Here is a 26,060-nt window from a genome sequence, read left to right as displayed (position 1 = left end):
TACTGAGAACAGTTACCACGTTGAAATCAACAAATGGGCATTCATAAGCTTGCAGAGATTCACACACATCCTGCTGTGACTGCAGCTTCTCCACAACTAAAATGAAACCAAACCCACCCTGCAGCAAAAAGCCTAAAGCAAAAGTAAAAAGCTGACAGACAGCCCAGCACCACCCACTGTCTGACATCACTGCAGTAATAAAAACCCATTTCTTAAAGGTACTCTCACCTCAGATATTTCTATACACATCCATTTATTAACACCCATTTGTTAAAGGTACACTCACATGACATAGCACTGAATCATTAGTCCAAGCTTCTCGATCACTAAACCAATAATGTAAGCACTTCATGACCACACCTCACCTCATCTCGCAAGAGGGTTTCATTGGACTGTGATCCCTCAGAAATTCTACAGCAATTTCTTTTTCCAGTAGTTGCCCTCCGAAGAGGGGAAGAGAGAGATCGGGATCCCAATTCCCGAGTAGTGTACTGCGCAAATTCATACGGAATGCTGTCTGACAAGTCTCAATGTACACAAGAAATTCAGCAACACTTCATCCATCAATCTTTATGTTGACAAGGTTTCATCTTCTTATGTTGAGCCTGTCAGTTGGCTGCTCTGTCCCTGGCATTGTTTTATCCTCTCTGCAATTTCATATGACACTTTAACAAGCTGATCCACCAGCTGCTAAAAATAACAATCAGAACTTGCCCCTGCCAACAACCATTATCATTTTAGTCTCTTATCAGGAGAAACCGGGACTGTGCCAACATAGACATTTATTTGATGAAAGCGATTTTCCCCGATCAGTGCCCCTCCTCCACTCGTGATGCCATCAATTCTCGCCTATGGTATATTTCCCATTGTAGTGGCCTTTCCCTGAAGAACGCAGCAGGAGGTTCGCTGGAAGTAACCCATTGCAGCCCAAGGAGATACCTTTGCCCAAGCTTCCAAGACAAGCGTACTGGGAGCGGCCACTTCACTTCTTCTCAACAAACTTCTCTCCAGCAGCGAGTAAAGAGCGGCTGATGATTTCAGCGACGTCTCCATTCATAACATTAACGAAGCAGCCAATTGCGCCTTAGCAAAAGAATGGGACAGCCTCCTATCAGCTGCACTCAGTTTCTATCTCATTTAAAAAAATATTTGTTCATGGGATGTGGGCCTCGTTGTCTAGGCCAGCATCCATTGCCCATCCCTAGTTACCCCTGAGGAGATGGTGGGGAGCTGCCGGCTTGAACCGCTACAGTTCAGGCGGGGCAGGCGCACCCACAGTGCTGTTAGGGAGAGTTTTGACCGGGCGACAGGGAGGTTGATTGCATTAGAATGTGGGATCAAGTCCCACTCCAGTGACTGGAGTACAAAATCCAGCCAGATACTCCCACTGCAATACTGAAGGAAAACTGCAAGAGTCAAATTTCAAAATTTGCCAGTGGTCCCTGTAATAATTCCAGGAGGCGCGGAGCTAAAAGGCAAAGCAGGTTTATTCTCCAACACAAGGCCACAGCCACGGTATGCAAAACAAGTGTCCCAGCCCGGGGTAAATATTCAAGGTCCCACTGGTCAGCCCCTACTGGGCGTGTCTCCACCTGCTCAACATGGGAACTCATGGGCGGGAGTCTCCCGCAATCGGCGGGATGGCCCAATGCCACGCCAAGAACGGCGCGAACCACTCTGGCATCAGACCACCCGGAAGTTGCAGAATCCTCTGCACGTCCGGGGGCTAGGCCGGCGCCAGAGGGGTTGGCGCCGTGCCAACCGGCGCCGAAGGGCCGCCGTGATCCCGCGCATGCGCAAAACTGCCAGCACATTCTTGCGCATGCGCCGGCCATGGTGGAGACCTACAGGGGCTGACGTGGAAGGAAGGAGTGCCCCCACAGCACAGGCCCGCCCGCAGATCGGTGGGCCCCGATCCCGACCAGGCCACTGTGGGGGCCCGCCCCCCCGGAGCCGGATCCTCCCGTGCCCCCCCCCCCTCCGCCCGAGGACTCCAATAGACGGCCTACCAGCCAGGTCCCGCCGTGTGGGACCATGTCCATTTCACGCCGGCGGGACTGGCCGGAAACGCGCGGCCGCTCGGCCTATTGGAGCCCAGTGAACTGCCCGGGTGGGGGGGGGGGGGGGGGGGGGGTTGGAAAATCCCGCCCCATATTCCAGTAAGCCCACGGGAGGTCAATCAGCAAATTCCCCCGTGGTCTTCGTGAGGGTTATAACGGAACCAAACTTGGAGATGTGGCAGTGAGGATAACACCTGCCACATAGGCCTGGAATAGACCAAAAGAAGAACTAAGAACAAAGAAAAGTACAGCACAGGAACAGGCCCTTCGGCCCTCCAAGCCCGTGCCGACCATGCTGCCGTCTAAACTAAAATCTTCCACACTTCCTGGGTCCGTATCCCTCTACGGGATGGACAGGCGAGTGACACTTGGGAGTTAATACTGAAAGGTGTGAGTAGGGTGATGCAGGAGTAGGGAGAGACAACGTTGACTGGATGGCACAATTCTGCTGTGTGTGCAGGGACATGGGAATCTGGGTGTGCATGTGTATAGATCTTTGAAAGTGGCAGGACCTGCTGAAAGAGTAATTAGCAAAGCATATGGGATGTTGGGCTTCATAAATTGAGGTATTGGATAAACTCAGTTTGTTCTCACTGTAACGACAGATGTTGAGGGGCGACCTGATAGAAGTCCACAAAATTACGAGGGGCACAGACAGAGTGGATGGCCAGAAGCTTTGTCCCAGGGTGGAAGAGTCAATTACTAGGGGACATAGGTTTAAGATACGAGGGGCAAGGTTTAGAGGAGATATGCGAGGGGAGGTTTTTACACAGAGGGTAGTGGGTGCCTGGAACTCACTGCCGGAGGAGCGTGGTGGAAGCAGGGGCGATAGTGACGTTTAAGGGGTGTCTTGACAAATACATAAATAGGATAGGGCTAGAGAGATAGGGACCCCGGATTTCCAACAGGTCCCCCCGCCATGCCAGGGCACAGGGTGGAGAGGCTGCTCTCCAACCAATCAGGATCCGCCTTCGGGTGATCAACGAGGCGATGGCTACAACATCTGCCTCCGCACCCATTTCCAATCCCGGCTGGTCCGACACCCCGAATATGGCCTCTCGAGGGCCTGGGTCCAGTTTCATGTACACCACCTTGGAAATTACCCTAAAAACCTCCTTCCAGTAATCCTCTAGCTGTGGACAGGACCAAAACATATGAACGTGATTAGCGCCCCCCCCCCCCCCCCCCCCCCACCCCCCGCAACACTCACACACATCTTCTACTCCTTCAAAGAATCGGCTCAACCTCGCCCTCGTGAGGTGTGCTCTGTACACCACCTTCAGCTGCATCAGCCCCAACATCGTGCACAAGGTGGAGGCATTTACTCTCCGGAGCACCTCACACCAGAACCTCTCCTCCATATCCTCTCCCAACTCTTCCTCCCACTTTGCCTTGATCCCTTCCAACGGTGTCTTCTCCTCTTCCAAAATAGCCTCGTAAACTGTCGACACTACCCCCTTCTCCAGCAATGTGGAAGCCGGCTCCACCGGGAAGCTCTGTATCTCCTTTCTGGCAAAAATCTTGAACCTGCATGTATCTGAACATTTCCCCCTGCTCCAGCCCATACTTCGCGTCCAGCTCCTTCAAACCTGCAAACTGACCCCGAAGAAACAAATCTTTTTGCGTCTTAATCCCCTTCTCCTCCCGTTTCCGAAAATTTCCTACCACCTCCCTGGCTCAAATCTGTGGTTCCCCCGAATCGGCATTTCCCTTGACCCTGCCCCCAACCCGAAGTGTTGGCGAAACTGCCTCCAAATTCGCAATGAAGCTATTATTACCAGACTCCCTGAGTATTTCCCCGGGGCTATCGGGAGCGGCGCTGTTGCTAGTGCTTTCAATCCTGACCCCCTGCACAAACTCTCCTCCATTCTGACCCACTGAGAATCAACCCCTCTGACCCAGCTCCGCACCTTCTCCACATTCGCCGCCCAGTAGGAATACATCAGGTTCGGAAGACCCAAACCCCCTGCCTGCCTTCCCCTCTGTAGCAGCATCTTTCCAACTCTGGCCACCTCCCTCCCCATAGGAGCGAGGTAATCCTTTCCTCAATCTCTCTGAAAAACGCCTTTGGCAGGAAAATCGGCGGGCATTGAAAAATAAACAGAAATCACGGCAACACGTTCATTTTAACCGCCTGTACCCGACCTGCCTGTGACAGAGGGAGACCATCCCACCTTGCCAGATGAGCTTTCACTCTCCCCACCAAACTGGAAATATTGTACCTGCGGAGCCCCCCCACCCACTCCTGGGCAAACTGCACCCCCAGGTACCTAAAATGAGTATCTGCCCTATGGAATGGAAGCCCCCCCACCCCTGCCCTCACCCCCGGCCGAGACACCACAAAATACTCACTCTTGTCTAGATTTAGTTTGTACCTCGGGAAAGATCCAAACACTCGAAGCAACTCCAATATTCCCCCTGTCGACACACTCGGTTCCGACATGTATAACAGCAAGTCATCGGCATATAAGGACACCCTATGCTCCATCACCCCCCCCCCCCCCCCCCCCCCCCCCCCGCAGTATTCCTTTCCTTACCCCCGAACTTCTTAATGCGATGGCCAACGTTTCAATCACGAGTGCAAACAGCAGGGGGGACATAGGACGTCCCTGCCTAGTCCCACGGTGGAGAGAAAAGTATCTCGAGCTGATGTTATTTGTGCGGACACTCGCCCTTGGCTCCTTATATTGTAGCTTTACCCAGTTCACAAATCTTAATCCAATCTCAAACCGCTCCAGAACTGCCATCAAGTACCCCATTCTACCCGGTCAAACGCCTTCTCAGGATCCAGTGCCACAACCACCTCTGTTTCCTTCCCCTCTGCCGATGCCATAACGACGTTCAATACCCTTCTAATGTTTGAAAAGAGCTGCCTCCCTCTCACGAACCCCGTCTGATCTTCACCTATCACCTGTTTTCGGCCGGTCCCGCCGACATGGATTAGACCAGGTCCGTACCGGCAGGACCTGGCTCTGAGGGCGGTTAGCTGGGCCCTCGGGGGGGTGTGGGGGGATCCAGTAAGGGGGGGGGGCCCACGGTGGCCTGGCCCGCGATCGAGGCTCACCGATCTGCAGGCGGGCCTGTGCCGTGGGGGCACTGTTTCCCTCCGCGCCGGCCTGTGTAAAGCTCCGGCATGGCCGGCGCAGAGGAAACCCCTTCCGCATGCGCAGGAATCACGGCAGCGGTTCTGGGAACACGCTGGCGCTCCTGCGCATGCGCCAACTCATGCCGGCCGGCGGAGGCCCTTCGACGCCGGTTGGCGCAGCGCCAACCACTCCAGCGCCAGCCTAGCCCCCGAAGGTGTGGAGGATTCCGCACCTTCCGGGCTGCCCGCGCCGGAGTGGCCACTCCTTGCCACCGGTACAGCCTGCCCTACCGGAGAATCCCGGCCTTAATTCCAGATTTATATTGAATTCAAATTTCACCATCTGCCCCGGTGGGATTTGAACCCGGGTCCACAGAGCATTGCCCTGGGTCTCTGGATTACTAGTCCAGTGATAATACCACACCACTGCCTCCCCTCAATAAGGTCGCCTCACATTCTTTTAAATTCCAATGAGTACAGGCTCAACCTACTCCGGCTCTCCTGGTGGGAAAGTCTCTCCATACCAGGATTAATCTCATGAATTAAACAAATTGGGAGGAAAATAGGGACATAGGAACAGAAGGAGGCCATTTAATCCCGTGAGCCTATTCTGCGATCCAAGGGTAGCATGGTTGGCCTGTATCCATCTCCAATTACCCCACCTGCTTCCATATCTGTGGCAAACAAAGATACAATGATCTCAGCTCTGAAGTTATTAATTGGCTCGGATCTACTTCTTTTAGTACGAGTGAGGTCTACACTTCAACCATTCCTTGTTTGGGGGGAGTGTTTCCGAACTTCTTTCATCAATAATCTGGCTCCACGTTTGAGATGATGTCCCCTTTCTCCTCGACACACCAATCGCGGAAAAATATTCTCTCCACGTGCTATTAACTCTTTCAATATCTTAAAACCCTCAATCAAATCACATCTTTTATTCAAGGGAATTCAAGTCCAATTTATTTATTCACTCTTTACAATTAAATCCTTGGGGCCTCGGTGATATTTTGAGATTCATGCACCTACCGATAGATTTCATTGCCTCTCATGGACTCCGAATCCTTGAGACAAATTCCAACTGGGTAGGTGGATGGCTTTTGAATGAGTTAAAATGTGTCCCTTGTGCCTGTCACTGTTCAAATAGAGACTACTGTAGTTCAGCGAGATCGCAGAATCTCTCGTTCTTGATTACTCATATTCTGTCTCCAAGCTTATTGATGTCAGCTTTTATTGCATCATGAACCTAAAATTCTCAAAGAGAATTCTACTAGACAAGTGACCACTACATCTAATTGTACCCTTGAAATGTCTTCTGACTTCAGATTTACAAGGTGAATGAGGGAGCATTGCGTTGCTGTACCTCCATTGAGGCGCAGTCCTTCAGCACGGTAGCACAGTGGTTAGCACTGTGGCTTCACAGCCCCAGGGCCCCAGGTTCAATTCCCTGCTGGGTCACTGTCTGTGCAGAGTCTGCACATTCTCCCCGTGTCTGCGTGGGTTTCTTCCGGGTGCTCCGGTTTCCTCCCACAGTCCAAAGATGTGCAGGTTAGGTGGACTGGGCATGACAAATTGCCCTTAGTGTCCAAAAAAGGTTGGGAGGGGTTGTTGGGTTAAGGGGATGGGGTGGAAGTGAGGGATTAAGTGGTTCGGTGCAGACTTGATGGGCCGAATGGCCTCCTTCTACACTGTATGTTCTATATTCTATGTTCTAGCACACTCCTCTGGAGGTGAGTTCCTCTTCATCTCTCCTTTGTGTTGGTTAAATATTCTCAAGTCATTTTCCCTGCGTGAGCATCTGATGCCTCTGTTGGATGAGGGTAGTACATAGATTTTTATGTATAATTTACTCCTCATAGGGCAGCACGGTGGCGCAGTGGTTAGCACTGCTGCCTCACAGCGTCGAGGACCCAGGTTCGATCCCGGCCCTGGGTCACTGTCCGTGTGGAGTTTGTACATTCTCCCCGTGTCTGCTTGGGTCTCAACCCCACAACCCAAAGATGTGCAGGGTAGGTAGATTTGGCCTTTAATTGGAAAAAAAATGAATTGGGTACTCTAAATTTATTTTTTAAAATAATTTACTCCTCATAGCAATAGATTTGCAAGATTGAATTAGGGGCAGCACGGTAGCATGGTGGTTAGCATAAATGCTTCACAGCTCCAGGGTCCCAGGTTTGGTTCCCGGCTGGGTCACTGTCTGTGCGGAGTCTGCACGTCCTCCCCGTGTGTGCGTGGGTTTCCTCCGGGTGCTCCGGTTTCCTCCCACAGTCCAAAGATGTGCGGGTTAAGTGGATTGGCCACGCTAAATTGCCCGTAGTGTCCTAAAAAGTAAGGTTCGGGGGGGTTGGGTTACGGGTATAGGGTGGATACGTGGGTTTGAGTAGGGTGATCATTGCTCGGCACAACATCGAGGGCTGAAGGGCCTGTTCTGTGCTGTACTGGTCTATGTTCTATGTTCTAGATGTCACAGATGGAATAAGCATGCAGCAGTTAAAATTATACACTTAATAGCAGTGAAGACAAGAAAAATCTTTTGTGCTGAATTCTCTGCTGTTGCATTCTCCGTTGCGTCGGCAGCGCACCCAGACCCAGGGATTTCCCCTCGGCGTGGGGCTCCCCACCATGGGAAACCCCATTGGCCGGTTGACAGGACGGAGACTCCCATCCGGCGTGTTTAGGCAGTGGGCTCACGTTCCATCACTGAACTTGGTACATAAGCTGCAGATCTTCAAACCAAAGCAACTGTTACGACACCAACTCTTATCCTATCTGTTACTTTCTATAGAATCCCTTCCGGTGCAGAAAGCAGCCATTTAGCCACCACGACTGCACTGACCCTCTATCTGATGGTCCACATATTTTTGGATTGTCAAATACAAGGATATATGAGAGCCCACCTAATAATAATAATCTTTATTGTCACAAGTAGGAAGCAGGGTAGCATTGTGGATAGCACAATGGCTTCACAGCTTGAGGGTCCCAGGTTCGATTCCGGCTTGGGTCACTGTCTGTGCGGAGTCTGCACATCCTCCCCGTGTGTGCGTGGGTTTCCTCCGGGTGCTCCGGTTTCCTCCCACAGTCCAAAGATGTGCAGGTTAGGTGGATTGGCCATGCTAAATTGCCTTTAGTGTCCAAAATTGCCCTTAGTGTTGGGTGGGGTTACTGGGTTATGGGGATAGGGTGGAGGTGTTGAACTTGGGTAGGGTGCTCTTTCCAAGAGCCCGTGCAGACACGATGGGCCGAATGGCCTCCTTCTGCACTGTACATTCTATGATAAAGTAGGCTTACATTAACACTGCAGTGAAGTTACTGTGAAAAGCCCCGAGTCACCACATTCCGGCACCTGTTCAGGTACACAGAGGGAGAATTCAGAATGTCCAATTCACCTAACAAGCACATCTTTCGGGACTTGTGGGAGGAAACCGGAGCTCCCGGAGGAAACCCACCCAGACATGGGGAGAATGGGCAAGCGACACCCGGACAGTGATTCGGGACCGGAATCGAACCTGGGTCCCCAGCAACGCGAGGCATCAGTGCTAACCACTGCGCTGTGTCGTCCAGGTGAGCAGTAATTTTTTTAAAATAAATTTATAGTACCCAATTCATTTTTTTCCAATTAAGGGACAATTCAGCTTGTTCAATCCACCTAGCCTACCTGGGTAATATGGGAGCAGAGTATTGGAGCCTGGGTAATATGGGAGCAGAGTATTGGAGTCTGGGTAATATGGGAGCAGAGTATGGGAGCCTGGGTAATATGGGAGCAGAGTATTGGAGTCTGGGTAATATGGGAGCAGAGCATTGGTGTCTGGGTAATATGGGAGCAGAGTATTGGAGCCTGGGTAATATGGGAGCAGAGTATTGGAGGGGGTAATATGGGAGCAGAGTATTGGAGCCTGGGTAATATGGGAGCAGAGTATGGGAGCCTGGGTAATATGGGAGCAGAGTATTGGAGCCTGGATAATATGGGAGCAGAGTATTGGAGCCTGGGTAATATGGGAGCAGAGTATGGGAGCCTGGGTAATATGGGAGCAGAGTATTGGAGTCTGGGTAATATGGGAGCTGAGTATTGGAGTCTGGGTAATATGGGAGCAGAGTGTTGGAGTCTGGGTAATATGGGAGCAGAGTGTTGGAGTCTGGGTATTATGGGAGCAGAGTATTGGAGTCTGGGTAATATGGGAGCAGAGTATTGGTGTCTGGGTAATATGGGAGCAGAGTGTTGGAGTCTGGGTAATATGGGAGCAGGGTATTGGAGCCTGGGTAATATGGGAGCAGAGTATTGGAGCCTGGGTAATATGGGAGCAGAGTATTGGAGGGGTAATATGGGAGCAGAGTATTGGAGGTATAATATGGGAGCAGAGTATTGGAGTCTGGGTAATATGGGAGCTGAGTATTGGTGTCTGGGTAATCTGGGAGCAGAGTATTGGAGCCTGGGTAATATGGGAGCAGTGTATTGGAGTCTGGGTAATATGGGAGCAGAGTATTGGAGTCTGGGTAATATGGGAGCAGAGTATTGGAGTCTGGGTAATATGGGTGCAGAGTATTGGAGTCTGGGTAATATGGGAGCGGAGTATTGGAGTCTGGGTAATATGGGAGCTGTGTATTGGTGTCTGGGTAATATGGGAGCAGAGTATTGGAGTCTGGGTAATATGGGAGCAGAGTATTGGAGTCTGGGTAATATGGGAGCATAGTATTGGAGTCTGGGTAATATGGGAGCAGTGTATTGGTGTCTGGGTAATATGGGAGCAGAGTATTGGAGTCTGGGTAATATGGGAGCAGAGTATTGGAATCTGGGTAATATGGGAGCAGAGTATTGGAGCCTGGGTAATATGGGAGCAGAGTATTGGAGCCTGGGTAATATGGGAGCTGAGTATTGGAGTCTGGGTAATATGGGAGCAGTGTATTGGTGTCTGGGTAATATGGGAGCAGAGTATTGGTGTCTGGGTAATATGGGAGCAGAGTGTTGACAAAACTGTAAAAGTTTCAATAGGTATGTAAAGAGAAAAAGATTGATAAAAGCTAATGTAGGCCCCTTACAGTTAGAAATAGGGGGATTCATGACAGGGAACAAAAAATGGCTGAGGAACTAAATTCGTACTTTGCTTCTGTCTTCAGAAAGGGAGACATGAATAATGTACCGAAAGTTCTGAGAAACACAAGTTTCAGTGAGGATCTGAAGGAAATCAGTATTAGTAGAGAAATAGGTTTGGGGACATTAATAGGATTGTAAGCGGATAAATCTCCTGGACCTGATAATCTTCATGCCAAAGTACTGAAGGAAGTGGCCCCAGAATTAGTAGATCCATTGGTGGCATTTTCCAAAATTCTTTGGATTCTGGAATGGTTCCTACAGATTGAAGGGCAGCGAATGTAACCCCGCTATTCAAAATAGACCAGTAAGGATAAACAACACCTCCCCCATACTAGCCCTCAGTACCGGGACCCCGCGGGGCTGCGTACTTAGCACCCTACTATACTCCCTGTATACACGACTGTGTGGCAAAATGTGGCTTGAACTCCATCTACAAGTTTGCTGATGACACAACCGCAATGGGTCGGATCTCGAACAACGATGAGATGGAGTACAGGGGGGTGATCGAGAACCTAGTGGCCTGGTGCAATGACAACAATCTATCCCTCAATGCCAGCAAAACTAAGGAACTGGCCATTGACTTCAGGAAGCAAAGTATCATTGAAGTATCAGCTTCAATGGTGCCGAGGTGGAGATGGTCGACTGCTTCAAATTCCAAGGTTTGCTCATCACCGACAATCTGTCTTGGTCCACCCATGTTGACACTCCGACCAAGAAACCACCACAGCGCATATGCTTCCTGAGAAAACTAAGGAAATTCGGCATGTCCACATTGACTCACCAATTTTTCAAGATGCAACATAGAAAGCATCACAGCCTGGGACGGCAACTGCTCGGCCCAAGACCGTAAGAAACTAGAGAGAGTCATGAACACAGCCCAGTCCATCACACAAACCTGCCTCCCAACCATTGACTCCATCTATACCTCCTGTTGCCTGGGGAAAGCATGCAGCATAATCAAAGACCCCTCCCACCCGGCTTACTCACTCTTCCAACGTCTTCCATCGGGCAGGTGATACAGAAGTCTGAGAGCACGCACAAACAGATTGTAGCCACCTGGGGTGACCACTGCCCAACACAAAATGGAAGATTGCAAGGAATGCAGGGAAAATGGACATGTTGTAAAAAGCAAGCAGCTTGCAAAGCGATTGTATATTCAGACTACTGCAGAAACCAGTTTCGACTGTTGCCGAAACCAGACAGCACTATGAAAAGAAACAAGTTAACATATTAATGAGGCGATACCGGGCGATCTCCAGGCACAATAGAAACAAGTTAACACTAATCGATACATTCAATGGAAGACCAGACCTTTCAGGGCCAAAGAAGCCCAAAACAATAAGTCCCAAGAACCGCCCCAGTGATCGAGCAACTGCCCCGCTATTGGGGAATTCAAATCAATCAATTGGGAAGAGACCCAATCGATTGCGAGAGTATAGAGGGTCCGCCCAGGTGGGCGCTAGACCCTGAGAGGAGTATAAGACAGAGACCGCGACCCCAGCTCTCTCTCTCTGCCAGCCTCTCCTTGACCAGCCAGCCCTCCCAGCAGAACGCCATTGCAGCAGAAGAACCTTGAGGAGGAGAGGTCTGGACAGAAGCCGCCAACAAGTAAGTCACAATGCACGCTACGAGAGTAGACACTCCTGTCCACCTGTAGTCCATAACTACTGGAAGCCTGCGGACCCAGGACAAAGCTAGAAGCCGTTGTTCCCTGATCCGGCAGTCCCCTTATCCAGATAAGTATTTGGCCTATTAGTGGTAGGATTAGCCTAGTCTTATAGTTTTATATGCATGATTAGTAGATTATTGTAATATAATAAACGTGTCTTGTTTGAACTTACTAATTGGTGTATTTTGTTGCTTTGAACTTGACCTTGAAACTTGTGGCGGTATCTTAATGATACCTGGCGACTCCAAAGCTAAGTAACGAAACAGAGCCAAATTGAGTGTTAAGCACACTCACCCAGAACGAGCAACAAGATTCAAAAACAGCTTCTTTCCCGCTGTTATCAGACTCCTGAATGACTCATGGACTTATGGACTGAACTGATCTCTCCACACATCTTCTCTACTGAGTAGTACTACATTCATGTATGCTTCACCTGATGCCTATATCTATGTATTTACATATGAATGTCCTATATTTTTTCATGTCTGGAACAACCTACCTGGACTATACACAGAACAATATTTTTCACTGTACCTCGGTTCGCGTGTCAATAAATCAAATCCAATCCAATCCAAAAAGGGAAGTAGAAAGAAAACACAGAACTATAGATCAGTGATCGAAACATTAGCAGTAGAGAAGCTGCTAAAGTCCATGATTATACAGGATTTCATAGCACAATGAGACAAAAGCAGTGGTACAATCAGACAAAGTCAGCACAAATTTACAAAACGAAAATCAGGCTTCACATATCCACAGAAATTCTTTCAAGGTTTAACTAGTAGAGTTGACCAGGGAGAACCGGTGGATGTGATTTATTTAGACTTTCAGAAGGCTTTTGACAAGGTTTCACATCACAAATTATTGTGTACAGTTAGAGAATGGGATTGTGGGTAGTGTGTTGAGAAGGATAGAAAGCTGGTTAGCAGACAGGAAGCAAAATGTTGGAATAAATGGGTCTGTTTCTGAATGGTAGGCAGTGACTAGTGGGGTAGGGCAGGGATCTGTGCTAGGACCCCAACTGTTCACATTATATGATTTGGATGAGGGAAATAAATGTATTAGCTTCAAATTTACAAATGATACAAAGTTGGGTGGGAGGGTGAGCTGTGAGGAGGATGCAGAGATGCTTCAGCAGGATTTGGACAGGCTGAGTGAGTGGGCACATGCACGGCAGATGCAGTGTGATGTGGATAAGCGTGAGGTTATCAACTTTGGTTGTAAACACAGGAAGGCAGGTTATTTGATTGGGTGGAAAGTGAGAGATGGATACTCCACCAGCCCTTGGTGTCCTTGCGCATCAGTTGCTGAAAGTAAGCGTGCAGGTGCAGCAGACAGTAAGGAAGGCAAATGGTACGTTGGCCTCCACAGCGAGAGGATTCGAGTATAGGAATAGGGATGTTTTGCTGCAATTGTACAGGGCATTGGTGAGGTCACACCTGGAGCACTGTGTGCAGTTTTGAAATGAAATGAAAATGAAAATCGCTTATTGTCACGGGTAGGCTTCAAATGAAGTTACTGTGACAAGCCCCTAGTCGCCACATTCCGGCGCCTGTTCAGGGAGGCTGGCACGGGAATTGAACCGTGCTGCTGGCCTGCCTGGGTCTGCTTTAAAAGCTAGCGATTTAGCCCAGTGCTAAACCAGCCCCACTAGTCACTAGTCACTGCCTACCATTCAGAAAAAGACCAATTTTTTCCAGCTTTTTGGTGTTTGTGAGGAAGGATGTTATTGCTATGGAGGGAGTGCAGCAAAGGTTTACCAGGCTGATTCCTGGGACAGGACGGGACAGTCATATGAGGAGAGACCAAGCTGGATAGGATTATATTCACTGGAGTTTAGAAGCGTGAGAGGGGATCTCATAGAAACATATAAAATTCCAACAAAATTAGACAGGGTAGATTCAGAAAGAATGTTCCCAATGGGTGGGGGAGTCCTAATGAGGGGACACAGTTTGAGGATATGGGGTAGACCTTTTAGGACTGAGGTGAGGAGAAATATCTTGGCCCAGAGAGTGGTGAATCTATGGAATTCACTACCACGGAAAGTAGTTGAGGCCAAAGCGTTGTGTGATTTTGTGGGTTTCCTCCGGGTGCTCCGGTTTCCTCCCACAGTCCAAAGAGATGCGGGTTAGGTGGATTGGCCATGCTAAATTGCCCGTAGTGTCATAATAAAAAGTAAGGTTAAGGGGGGGGTTGTTGGGTTATGGGTATAGGGTGGATACGTGGGTTTGAGTGGGGTGATCATGGCTCGGCGCAACATTGAGGGCCGAAGGGCCTGTTCTGTGCTGTACTGTTCTATGTTCTACAGTCCAAAGAGATGCGGGTTAGGTGGATTGGCCATGCTAAATTGCCCGTAGTGTCATAATAAAAAGTAAGGTTAAGGGGGGGGTTGTTGGGTTATGGGTATAGGGTGGATACGTGGGTTTGAGTGGGGTGATCATGGCTCGGCGCAACATTGAGGGCCGAAGGGCCTGTTCTGTGCTGTACTGTTCTATGTTCTATGTTCTATGATTTCAAGAAGGAATTAAATATAGTTTTTGGGGCTAAAACGATCAAGGGATACGGGGAACGGCTTATTGAATTTGATGATCAGCCATGATCATAATGAATGGCGGAGCAGGCTCGAAGGGCTGAATGGCCTCCTCCTGCACTGCAGGGATTCTACGGTTCTATGGAGGTTGAATGGCCTCAACCCATTATCTGGTGCAGGATTGTTCAATAGGTGCTGACCTTCCACAGGAATGGCTACAGTGGCATTGTTTCAGACACATGCACTCATTTTAGTGAAAAACCTTTCAAAATACTGCACATGCATACATTTACTTAAAATATCTCCCACCATTTATCGGGGCACTGGAAGTAATAGCCAGAGTAGGCCCTTTATCCTCTTCAGCTGGCCCCACCATTCAACTTGGTCATAGCTTATTGTCATGGGAATGTCACTTTAAGAAATGTTTGTCTGCTCAAGTGGCTGCAGTGATGACAGAGTGTGGGTGGAGCTGGGCTGTCTGTCTGCTTTTTACTTTCGCTTTGAGAAAAAGCTTGGGTGTGTCTGTGTTTTTTGGTTTCGTTTTAGTGTTGGAGCTGCCGCCAGCCAAAGAAGGTGTAATGTTGATCTCTCTGCCATCTAAAGACTATCTCGAGATCATTTGGTGAATTCAGAGTGATAACTGCTCTCAGTATTCTCAGTCGAGAATTTAAACCTGATGTGCTTCTGTAAAAAGGATTATAGTCTTATGGATGTGAAAAGGAAAGTTTAAGGATTACTTAGAGTGTTGTATTCTTTGGGGGTTGTATTTGAATTGATGGGCGCTAAGGTGTTCACTGTATGTTTTCAAAAGATTAACTGAGTTCATAGAATAAACATTGTTTTGCTTTAAAAGTTACTTTTAAATTTCCGCTGTACCTGTAGAGTGGGCCGTGTGCTCCCCATACCACAACCTAGTAAAAGTCATGGGTCAGGTGATCTCCATGATATACTTTGGAGTTCTCTAAGCCCTGGCCCATAACATATCGTCTACCTCAACACCATTTTCCCCGTTTATCCTTCGATGTCTTTAATATTTGGAAATCTTTGTACCTGCTCAATGACTGAGACTCCACAGCCCTTTGTCGTAGAGAATTCCAAAGGTCTGCCACCCTCTGATTGAAGGAATCCCTCCTCATCCCAGTCCTAAGTAGCCTGCCCCTTATTCTGAGACTGTGTCCCCCGGTTCTCGGCCTCTCAGCCAGGGGGAAACACCCTTCCTGCGTCTACCCGATCGGGCCTCTGCTCTTCCGCTTATGATTCACCAACGAACACACGCACACAGCTTTTAAGTGCATATGTCGGACGAAAATAATGTTGAGATCCCAGTGCGGATGTCTATGACTCGTCTTGTATTTACCAATCAGACGGTGTAATTATCCACGTCTGGTCTCCCATGTGGCTTGTGGTTAAGGGTTTTGGACAACGCTGATCTAATGAGCCCAAGTACAGAGCAGAGAGCTGCCTGGAATCTGAATCAAACGAGCAACGTCATTCGAAACAGCCACTCAGTGAAAGACATGATGGTAATTTTCTGAGGCTTTGTACTAGCTCGTTATACAGAGGACGCTGGCGCTGGGGGGGAGACACCGAAGAGGGAGATGGGAATACATACTTTTTCGTCAGAGGGTTGAAGAGATGCTAATCTCTTCCCCAAAAAGCTGTGGCGATTTGGTATTTGCATTTAATCAGTAGATTGTGCAGGAGACACCGAGGAGGGAGATGGGAATACATACTTTTTCGTCAGAGGGTTGAAGAGATGCTATTCTCTTCCCCAAAAAGCAGTGGAGATTTGGTATTTGCATTTAATCAGTAGATTTCTGATCAGCAAGTGAGTCAAGGGTTATCGAGGCAGGAGGGGCAGAGGGGTGTGCAGACAGACAAGTAAAGTTGAGACCATAATCACATCAGGCGTGGTGTTATTGAACGGACGGGTAGGTTCGAAGGGGCTGAGTGGTATTCCTGCTTCAATGTTCCTAAAACCCTGCATTTCAGCGAGGCACAAGAAACGGGCAACACGGTAGCATGGTGGTTAGCACAAATGCTTCACAGCTCCAGGGTCCTAGGTTCGATTCTGGCTTGGGTCACTGTCTGTGCGGAGTCTGCACATCCTCCCCGTGTGTGCGTGGGTTTCCTCCGGGTGCTCCGGTTTCCTCCCACATTCCAAAGATGTGCAGGTTAGGTAGATTGGCCTTGATAAATTGCCCTTAGTGTTGGGTGGGGTTACTGGGTTATGGGGATAGGGTGGAGGTGTGGACCTTGGGTAGGGTGCTCTTTCCAAGAGCCGGTGCAGACTCGATGGGCCGAATGGCCTCCTTCTGCACTGCACTGTAATTTCTATGATCAGACCGGAGTTGGTGGTGTGCAGTGACCTCAAAGGGAGAGGGATTTGAAAACAAGAATCAGAATTTGTAACTATAGCTCAACCAGTGTCTGGCGGATGAGACAACAGGACCTGTTAACAGCGGGTGGGAGGTGGTGGGGCCAGCCAGGCTGAACACTGGAATAGCTGAGTCTAGAGGGATGGGTGAGGGTTTCAGCAGTAGACAAGCTGAATCAGCAGAGCGAGGGTCTAGCGGCGTTTGCAAAGGTGCAGGTAGATGGCCTGGGCCACCTGGTCAGAAGCTCAACTCGGGGCTGAATGCGGCACCCAGGTTGTGTGAGTCTGAAACTTAAACCGGAAGAACTGGAAGTCAGGAGGTATCATCGGAGAGAAAGAGAGAGACAGAGTTAACATTTCAGGTCAGTGAACAATATCCAGCATTTAATCTGCTGTATTTCCGTTTGTCGATTCACGCTCAGACAGTGGCCAGTCAAAGAGATGGAATCGCGTGGTTTTGGGGAGGGGACCAAAGGCAATGGGCTGGATTCTCCGTCTGGGAGACTATGGGATGAATTATTCGATTGCCGACGCCGAAATCGAGTTCGCCGATTGGCTGCAGAATCTGTTTTGGCGCTGAAATCGGAGGCGGTAGATGCTCCGCCCCCAACAAAGCGCCGTCATCGGTGAGTACGCCCCAAACGCCAATGGGACGCCCTCAGGACGTCACCTGAAGGCCCTCCCCCGATGCTCTGCCCCCGATGGACCGACTTCCCAACGGCATGGATCACATGGGGTCCGAGGTTTCGTCAACCTCGCGTGACGGCTGCTGACTGTGTCTAGCGCCGCCACAGGCGGGGGGGGGCGGGGAGCCGTTCCGCTGGCCGGGGGAGCTTCAGCGGGGGCTGGGGGGACTGTTGGGGGTGGCGAGCGGGGTTACAGGACGGCACTATCTGACAGGCCGGGTCTGCCCGCGGTCGGCTCCATGTTGTACTGCATGGCCGCTGCAGGTCGTCGGCATGCCCATGTGTGGCCACGGACCCGGCAATTCTCCGTCCGTATCTGCAGGGAAAGCCGGGGGGATTTACATGGCGGCTCCTAGCATCGGTACGGGAACGGCCCCGACATTTTGCTCGTAATACTAGGCACCTGCTCTGGACATATCCTCAAAATCGGAGAATCCAGCTCTATGTTCTCCCGCCGGATCTGAATTGCACCAGTTTCACAATCCCCTTGGGGTCATAAAGCGGGATGCAATGCAGTATTCCACGGCATGCAGATTTATGCATGGCATGGAATACGAGGGAATGCCAAGGGATCCCGCTATCGTGCCGCCATCTTGACCAGCCAACACTCCCCCCCCCAACAAATCGGTCAATGATTGTGAACATTGACCACATCAAAGGGAGGTAAGTGCAGTGAAATCACACTCTTGAGTGATTGGAACGCACTCAGTGCTTAGAATGCTCTTACCTCTCTTTCATGTAGTCAATGTTTACAAACATTGGGGTTTTACCATTTAGGCCACTGAACCGTAAAGGGAAATTAATGGATCAAAGATGCAGGCGGTTTGTAGAATTGTCAACCACAGTCCACTACTCTAAAGCTATGAATGGCCTACAGCTCATGAATCTGTGGGAACCAGACACAGTCACAATTGCTCTCCTTTGAGGAATGGACATGTGGAGCTGCAAGGTAAGTATTACAGCTATAATGCTTCCCACTTCCCCTGTCTCGGCTGTCTAGATTCCAGACAGGGGTCTCTTTTCTTGGGGGGGCGTAGACTGTGTGGGGGGAGGAGTTTGTAGAGGGGGTACCTTAAGGCAGGGAGTTCCTGTGGGGTGTCTCCCTCTTTCAGGGCTCCCGAGGGAGGGTTCCCTTTTACAGGGGCTGGGGGGGGGGGGATTTCCCTATTACTATGGTCCCAGTGGGGGTCCCCTGGTTACAGGGGTTCTTTGGGAACAGGGGAAATTGGATGTCTGTTAGAGGAGGTGTGGGTAGGCAGTGCATTGTTGGGGGGGGGAGAGGGGTGGTGGTGGCCCACGGATAGGGATGGTTGTTCTCTACCAGCATGGCCCTGGTGTGGCCGACCTTGCCCCTTGGTCCACCGTGAGGTCCACCACGGCAGAGCCGCGCGGGTACAGACCACAAGTGATCCGCGCCCACGTAAATGCCAGCTGCAGGGACCAGAGATAATGGGATTCCGGAGCATATGGGCGCCGGGCCTGCTAAAGAGGTGCAAATGGGTCATTCAGACCACTTTGCAATTATTTACCTCCCCCCACCGGGGCGTATCGTGGACATCGTTCACGTCACCGGCGAGGGGCTGAGATTTTTCCCCGAAGCCTGATTCTCCGTCCCATCGAGGAACACATTCTGGGTGTCCTGGGATGCAGAATCCCACCCAATGATTTTCCAATATTTAAAAATGAAAACTTGGGTCTTAATTGTTGGTTGGTGAAGATTTCTGGTCATTCACTACTGGATATTGGACACACAGGTTCCCAAACTAAGCTGCAATAAAGAGCGCTTTACATTTTATCTAAAACATTTCTTTACCTTATCTGGGCAGACACCCAAACATACATGCCTGATACCTCCCTTTCCCCAGTGCTGATAGGCTGGATTCTCCACTTTTCAGCCTATGCCCAGAGCATAAGTCGAGTCTTACGACCAAAGAGTCGGCGGAGCCTCCGCACCAATGCTCCACCCGGTGGGGGGGCTAGCAGCCTCGCCATGTGATGCTCTAACTGAAGATACGGACGGAGAATTGCCGGGGTCTTGGCCGCGCATGCGCAGGGCGGCAACCACACCGTACAACATGGCCACGCCAGCCACGCGAACCCAGCCAGCCAGATAGTGCCCCCCTGTAGCCCCCCCCCCCCTCGTCACCCCTGGTCCACACCCTACCAGACCCCCAGCCCCTGCCGAAGCCCACCCCCCACCCGGCCAGCGGAACGGCTACTCCCCCCCTCCCTGACTGTGGCGGCGCTAGACACAGTCCGCAGCCGCCAGGCGAGTTCCCCGCAAACTGTGAGCACACACGTCCCACGCCCTCGGGGACTCGGCTCGTCGGGGGCGGAGCATCGGGGGAGGGCCTCAGGTGACGTCCTGGGACCGTCCCAACGGTGTACTCAGCGCTAGCGGCGTTTTTGAGGGGGCGGAGCATCCGAAAAACGGCCCCCCGATTACGGCGTCAAAACCGATTCTCCGGCCACTGACCGAATGCGATTTCGGCGTCGGCAATCGGAGAATCCAGCTCGGTATCTATCACCTCATGAACACAAAATATCTATTCATCTTGTTTTTATAGATATATACGTTTGAGATTAATCAACCCAATTGTAGCCACCACACATGCAAGTTCCTATAAGACATAAATACAGGATAATAAATACATCCCAGCAGTATTTCTGACCTTAAAGGCGAGACCAGAGAATTATAGCTCGTCCTTGCCAAGCTACACAGGTGTCCTTTGAGTGACCTGGGCAGATGCCTGTTCTTGTCAGCTTGGATGTAGCATGTATTTTTGGGGTGACCATGAATTCGATTCAATTTGAATTTGAATTTTAAATGGTTTCTGGAACAAGCAAGGAAATAGATTCAGGGCTTGCCCTGTCCACTCTACGCATGGGCTCTGTAACTCTGAGAAAGGAATAAATATATTGTTTTAAAAGGAACAGGAATTAGACTTTGCTGCCATTTACACTGCTACTGATGTCTCAGCTGTGGCTCTGTTGGTAGGACTCCAGCCTCTGAAACGCAAAGTGCTCGATTGAATTCTGACCCATTCCAGGGTTTGTAAATAAAAGACACATCAGCTGATGCTCCAATGGAGGGCTGTACTGTCAGACGTATCTTTAGGATGAGCCCTTGAGATCCCCATTTGCTCTCGAGGGTGGATGTAAAAGATCGCGTGGTACTGTTTTAAGGTAGAGCAGTGGAGCTCTCCCCAGGGTCCTGGATTTATCTCTTAACACCGCAAAGTTCATTTGTCCCCCTTGTTCACAATGACGCCATTCACTTCCAAGGAAAGGGATAGGGCTGGATTCTCCATTATTGGGACTATGTCCCCAACGCCGGCGTCAAAACGGTGGAGTTTTACGCTAGAAAAACTTGGATTAAAGGGACACGAATTCCCAGCCCTGCAGGGGGCTAGCAGGCACCCGGAGTAGATCTCGCAGCTTTTGCTGCAGGTGCGGGCCCCGAACTTCCGGGTCGGAGGTCGCACATCCGGACGGCGGCGGCCTCCAACAGCCGCGCCGTGCTTCATGGCGGTCTTAGACCGCTGAGCTAGGCCTACAAAAGAGCCCCCCCCCCCCCCGATCGGCTGTGCGCCCGACCCTCAACCCCCACACAAGCATTCCCCACAGTCGCCGCACCAGTATCCCGACCGGCCAGAGCACATTTGTTCCACGCCGTCGGGGCTTCAGCCGGTCATGGTCGGAGAATGGCTGAGCGGGCCTCTGGCAATGGCCGCAGGTAGGACCCAGGCGGTGCGGCGCACTCACCGAGAGCACCGCTTTTCTGGGCCCGCAGAATCGGTGAACCAGACCTGGGGCGAAATTCTCCCCTACCCGGCGGGGCGGGGGATCCCGGCGTAGCGGAGTGGCGCCAAAACTGGCGCCAACGGCCTTTGGCGCTACGCCCGGCATCGGGGCCGGCCAAAAGGCCTTCGCCGGTCGGTGTGAGTCCACGCATGCACCGGAGCGTCAGCGGCCGCTGACGTCACCACCAGCGCATGCGCGGTAGGGGGGGTCTCTTCCGCCTCCGCCATGGTGGAGGCCGTGGGGCCGGCAGAAGAAAAGGTGTGCCCCCACGGCACTGGCCCGCCCGCCGATCGGTGGGCCCCGATCGCGGGCCAGGCCACCGTGGGAGCACCCCTTGGGGTCCGATCGCCCCGCGCGCGCCCCCCCCCCCCCACCCCCCCCAGGACCCCGGGGGCCCACTCGCGCCACCAATCCCGCCGGCACAGAGGTGGTTTAAACCACGTCGGCGGGAGAGGCCTGACAGCAGCGGGATTTTGGCCCATCGCAGGCCGGAGAATCACCGCGGTGGGCACGCCGATTGGCGGTGCGCGATTCCCTCTCCCGCCGATTCCCGGATGGCGGAGAATTCCGGCCAAGGCGGGGGCGGGATTTACGCCAGCCCCGGGCGATTCCCCGACCCTGTGGGGGGTCGGAGAATTCCGCTCCTGGTCCCGATTTCTTGTGGGAACATGGATTCTCCGCCTGCCGGCCGTCCGCAATTTCGGCGCGAGGGTGCGGAGAATCTAGCCCATAATATTTCAGCAAAGATGTATGCGGGAACTACAAGGTTATCCATCCTTCCCCCAACAGCCCCACCACCAATTCTTGATTGATTAATTCAATGGCACACTTCAACAAGACTAATCTATTCCTCACTCAGCATAAAACATTCCTCAAATACTTCACCGAAACGTAATGATCTCCCATTCATTTTTTAACGTGGAAACCTACCTCCGTGTTCAGCCGCTTACAAACCTTTAGCATTTATAAACAGATGTAAAGGATTGGCTGGAAAAGTGATCATAATGCAGTCAGCTTTAGCATACTTATGGAAGAGGACAAAGATAGAACAGTCATTAAAATTCTAAATTGGGATAAGGACAGTTTTTCCCCGCTGAGTCATTTCGGAAGTGGGGACTGGAAGCGGATACTTGACGGTAAATCAGTGTCAGACCAAGGGGAGACATTCAAAGGAGAGATTCAAGAGGTCCCACAAAGAGAAAGGGTGGAACGGCCAAATCCACAGCCCTCCTGGATGCCCAGGAGCTTTCAGGGTAAAGTAAGGCAGGGAAGGAAAGCTTATGTTAGATTCTCAATTCTACAGAAAACCAACAAGAGCAGAGAAAGTGGAGGGTGGATTCAGAAAGGAAATGGGAAAAGCAAAGAGAGAGCATGAAAAAACATTGGCAAGCAAAATCGAGGAGAACTCAAAAAGGTGTTTCATCAATGCATTAAGAGTAAGAGGATGACTAGGGTAAGAGTGGGGCCCATAAAACACCAAAATGGTAAGCCATGTGTAGAGGGAGAATATGTGGGTACAACTCTCCATGAATATTTTTGCATCTGTCTTCACAACAGAGTGTGCAGACATTGTCGTCAAGGAAGAGGAGGAATGTGTAACATTAGGTGTGATAAACATAGGGAGAGAGGAAATATTATGGGTGGCAAGGTGACAGAGCGGTTAGCACTGCTGCCTCACAGCTCCAGAGACCCGTGTTCAATTCCGGCCTCGGGTGACTGTGTGAAGATTGCACTTTCTCCCCGTGGGTGCGTGGGTTTCCTCCGGGTGCTCCGGTTTCCTCCCACAGTCCAAAGATGTGCAGGTTAGGTGGAAGGCCATGCTAAATTGCCCCACAGTGTCCAAAAGGTTAGATGGGGTTACTGGATTACAGGAAGCCAGGCTTAAGTAGGGTGCACTTTCCAAGGGCCGCTGCAGACTTGATGGACCAAATGGCCTCCTTCTGCACTGTAAATTCTATGAAATTAAGGGAGAGAGGGAAGATTAGATTGAGGTATACAAGGTACTAAAAGGCCTGGCGAGAGTGAATGGGAAGGGCCCATTACCCTTAGCAGACGAGTCAGTGGCCAAGGGTTTTAATTTAGATTGACAGTGATTAGAAGGATTGAGGATGAGGAAAGTGTTGTCACCCAGAGGGTTGAGGAGGTGAAGAACCCACTGCCTGAAAGGGTAGTCGAGACAGATACCCTCAGCTCATTCAGATAGGGTCTGGATCTGCACCGGAAATGCTGTTACCTCCAGGGTTACTGACCCAGTGCTGGAAAATGGGATTAGGTTGGGAGATTCGCTTTTTGGCCAGCACAGATGCAATGGGCAGAGTGGCCTCCTTCCATGCTGTAACATTTCCGACATGCTCTAACAATCTGTAAAGGAGGAATGAAATGAAATGAAATGAAAATCCTTTATTGTCACAAGTAGGCTTCAAATGAAGTTACTGTGAAAAGCCCCTAGTCGCCACATTCCGGCGCCTGTCCGGGGAGGCTGGTACGGGAATCGAACCGTGCTGCTGGCCTGCTTGGTCTGCTTTAAAAGCCAGCGATTTAGCCTTGTGAGCTAAACCAGCCCCATGCGCAGGGATGTGGAGAAAGTGGCAGTTTGTGAATTGATAACTAGGAGAGTCATCTTAGACATGATGGGCTGAATGGCCGTCTTCTGTGCTCTAACAATTCTATGATCAGCTTGCCTCACACTCATGACTGTAGAATTATAACAAGATACTACCTAACAACACCTCACAAATCCTCCCCCTCCTCTCCTGCAGGATAATGTAAATCATTTATGTAATAGGATCAGAAACTTGGGGGAATATAGTATAAAGAGCTAATGTTAAATATGCAACTGGATAGTCTACATCATCAGTGATGGGAGAGCACATGACAACCGAGTATGCTGAGAGATAGTTCCATGTGAAGCCTCGTGCTAAACCTTGCAATGTTCAATAAAAGGTAAAGTTCACCAACAGCCTTGCCTCCAGGAGTCTCGATCAGTATGACCAGTATTATCTCATCAAATACCCACAATGCGCCTTCCACCCACGCAGGCATCTTAATCTCTCAGGAAAGGCAAACGGGGGAAACATTCCTCACCAATCCCCTCCCAGAATCACAGACTCCCACAGTGCAGAAGAGGGGCTTTGGTCCATCGAGTCTGCACTGACTGACATGTGAAAAACACCTGACCTACCGACCCAATCCCATTTACCAACACTTGCCCCATAGCCTTCAATGTTATGATGTGCTAAGTGCTCATCCAGGTTTTTTTAAAGGAAGTGAGGCAGCCCGCCTCAACCACCCTCCCAAGCCGTGCATTCCAGACCGTTACTACAATCTGGGTAGAAAGGAGTTTCCTCACATCCCCCCTCAATCTCCTGCCCCTCACCTTGAACCCTGTGTCCCCTTGTGACTGACTCTTCAACTAGGGAATAGCTGCTCCCAATCCACCGTCCATGCTCCTCAATCAGCTCACCCCTCAGTCTTCTCAGTTCCAAAGAAAACAACCCAAGCCTATCCAACCTCTCTTCATAACTTAAATGTTCCATCCCAGGCAACACACTGGTGAATCTCCTCTGCACCCCCTCAAGCACAATCACATCTTTCTAAGAATGTGGCGACCAGAATTGCACACAGTACTCCAGCTGTGGCCTCACCAAAGTTGTATACAGCTCCATCATGACCTCCCTGCTTTTGTAATCTCTGCCTCGATCCATAAAGGCAAGTGTCCCATGTGCCTCTTTCACATCCCTATTAACCTGCCCTTCTGCCTTCAGAGAGAACTTCCGAGTATCGTGCCGTTCATTGAATACATCCTTGTCAGATTTCTCCCTCCGAAGTGTATCAGCTCACACTTTTCAGAGTTAAATTCCATCTGCCACTTATCTGCCCATTTGATCATCCCGTCTATATCCGCCTGTAACCCAAGACACTCAACCCCACTGTTAACCACCCGGCCGATCTTGGTGTCATCCGCAAATTGACTGATCCTGGTGATTTAAGCCAGACCTGGAGACGACATAGGGTTTCAACACCCTGAGGCAAGAGCTCATTCGTCATTAGAACATGGCCAAATGGCCAGCAGAGGGCAAAGGTCGCAAGCTGCCAACCTGAAGCCTTGAACAGCACAAGCTGAAAACATGAGTCATAAATAACTTGAATTTATATTCCATTGTTTACAAACTCAGGACGTCACAGTCAGTGAAGTACTTTTTGATGTGTTGTCACTGTTGCAATGTAGGAATGATTGTAGCCAATTTATACACAGCAGGCTCCCATGAAAGGCAATGTGAAAATGACTATTTTTGCAGTGTTGATTGAAGGAGTGGCTGAGACTCAGTGGATAACTCCAGTTTCCTCCTACAGTCCAAAGATGTGCAGGTTAGGTGGATTGGCCGTGATAAATTGCTCTTAGTGTTGGTGGGGTTACTGGGTTATGGGGATAGGGTGGAGGTGTTGACCTCGGGTAGGGTGCTCTTTGCAAGAGCCGGTGCAGACTCGATGGGCCGAGTGGCCTCCTTCTGCACTGTAAATTCTATGAAACTTGGGGGCACAACCCACGGGTGTCGGGAGGGTCACGGAGCCGTCTGTCACGGCGCTCCCAATCGCACAAATCCGCACGCAACAGCCACAGCAGGCGGCTTTTAATAGTGCCGACTGCGAGCGGCCTTCAAACTGGCCAGGAACAGATAAAAAGAATTCGGCCACACTGCGTGTGCATGCCCGATCATCTGTGCGCATGCACAAAACTATGCGCATCCAAGATCGGGCACTCATGC

At 50.5% G+C, this 26,060-nt stretch overlaps 2 protein-coding genes across 7 annotated transcripts in view; one reads left to right on the top strand and one right to left on the bottom strand.

Moving 5' to 3' along the window:
* ttll7 (tubulin tyrosine ligase-like family, member 7) overlaps positions 1–26,060 on the bottom strand; it is a 302,308-nt gene that overhangs the window by 259,542 nt on the left and 16,706 nt on the right. The window lies entirely within an intron of this gene.
* Positions 9,058–10,137, top strand: LOC119964119 (foot protein 1 variant 1-like). The gene has a single exon (XM_038793424.1). It carries the CDS (start codon positions 9,058–9,060, stop codon positions 10,135–10,137), a length of 1,080 nt encoding a protein of 359 aa, XP_038649352.1.

This window comes from Scyliorhinus canicula, chromosome 4 (genome assembly GCF_902713615.1).
Source record: "Scyliorhinus canicula chromosome 4, sScyCan1.1, whole genome shotgun sequence".
NCBI lineage: Eukaryota > Metazoa > Chordata > Chondrichthyes > Carcharhiniformes > Scyliorhinidae > Scyliorhinus > Scyliorhinus canicula.
This window is presented reverse-complemented; position numbering and strand designations above follow the sequence as displayed.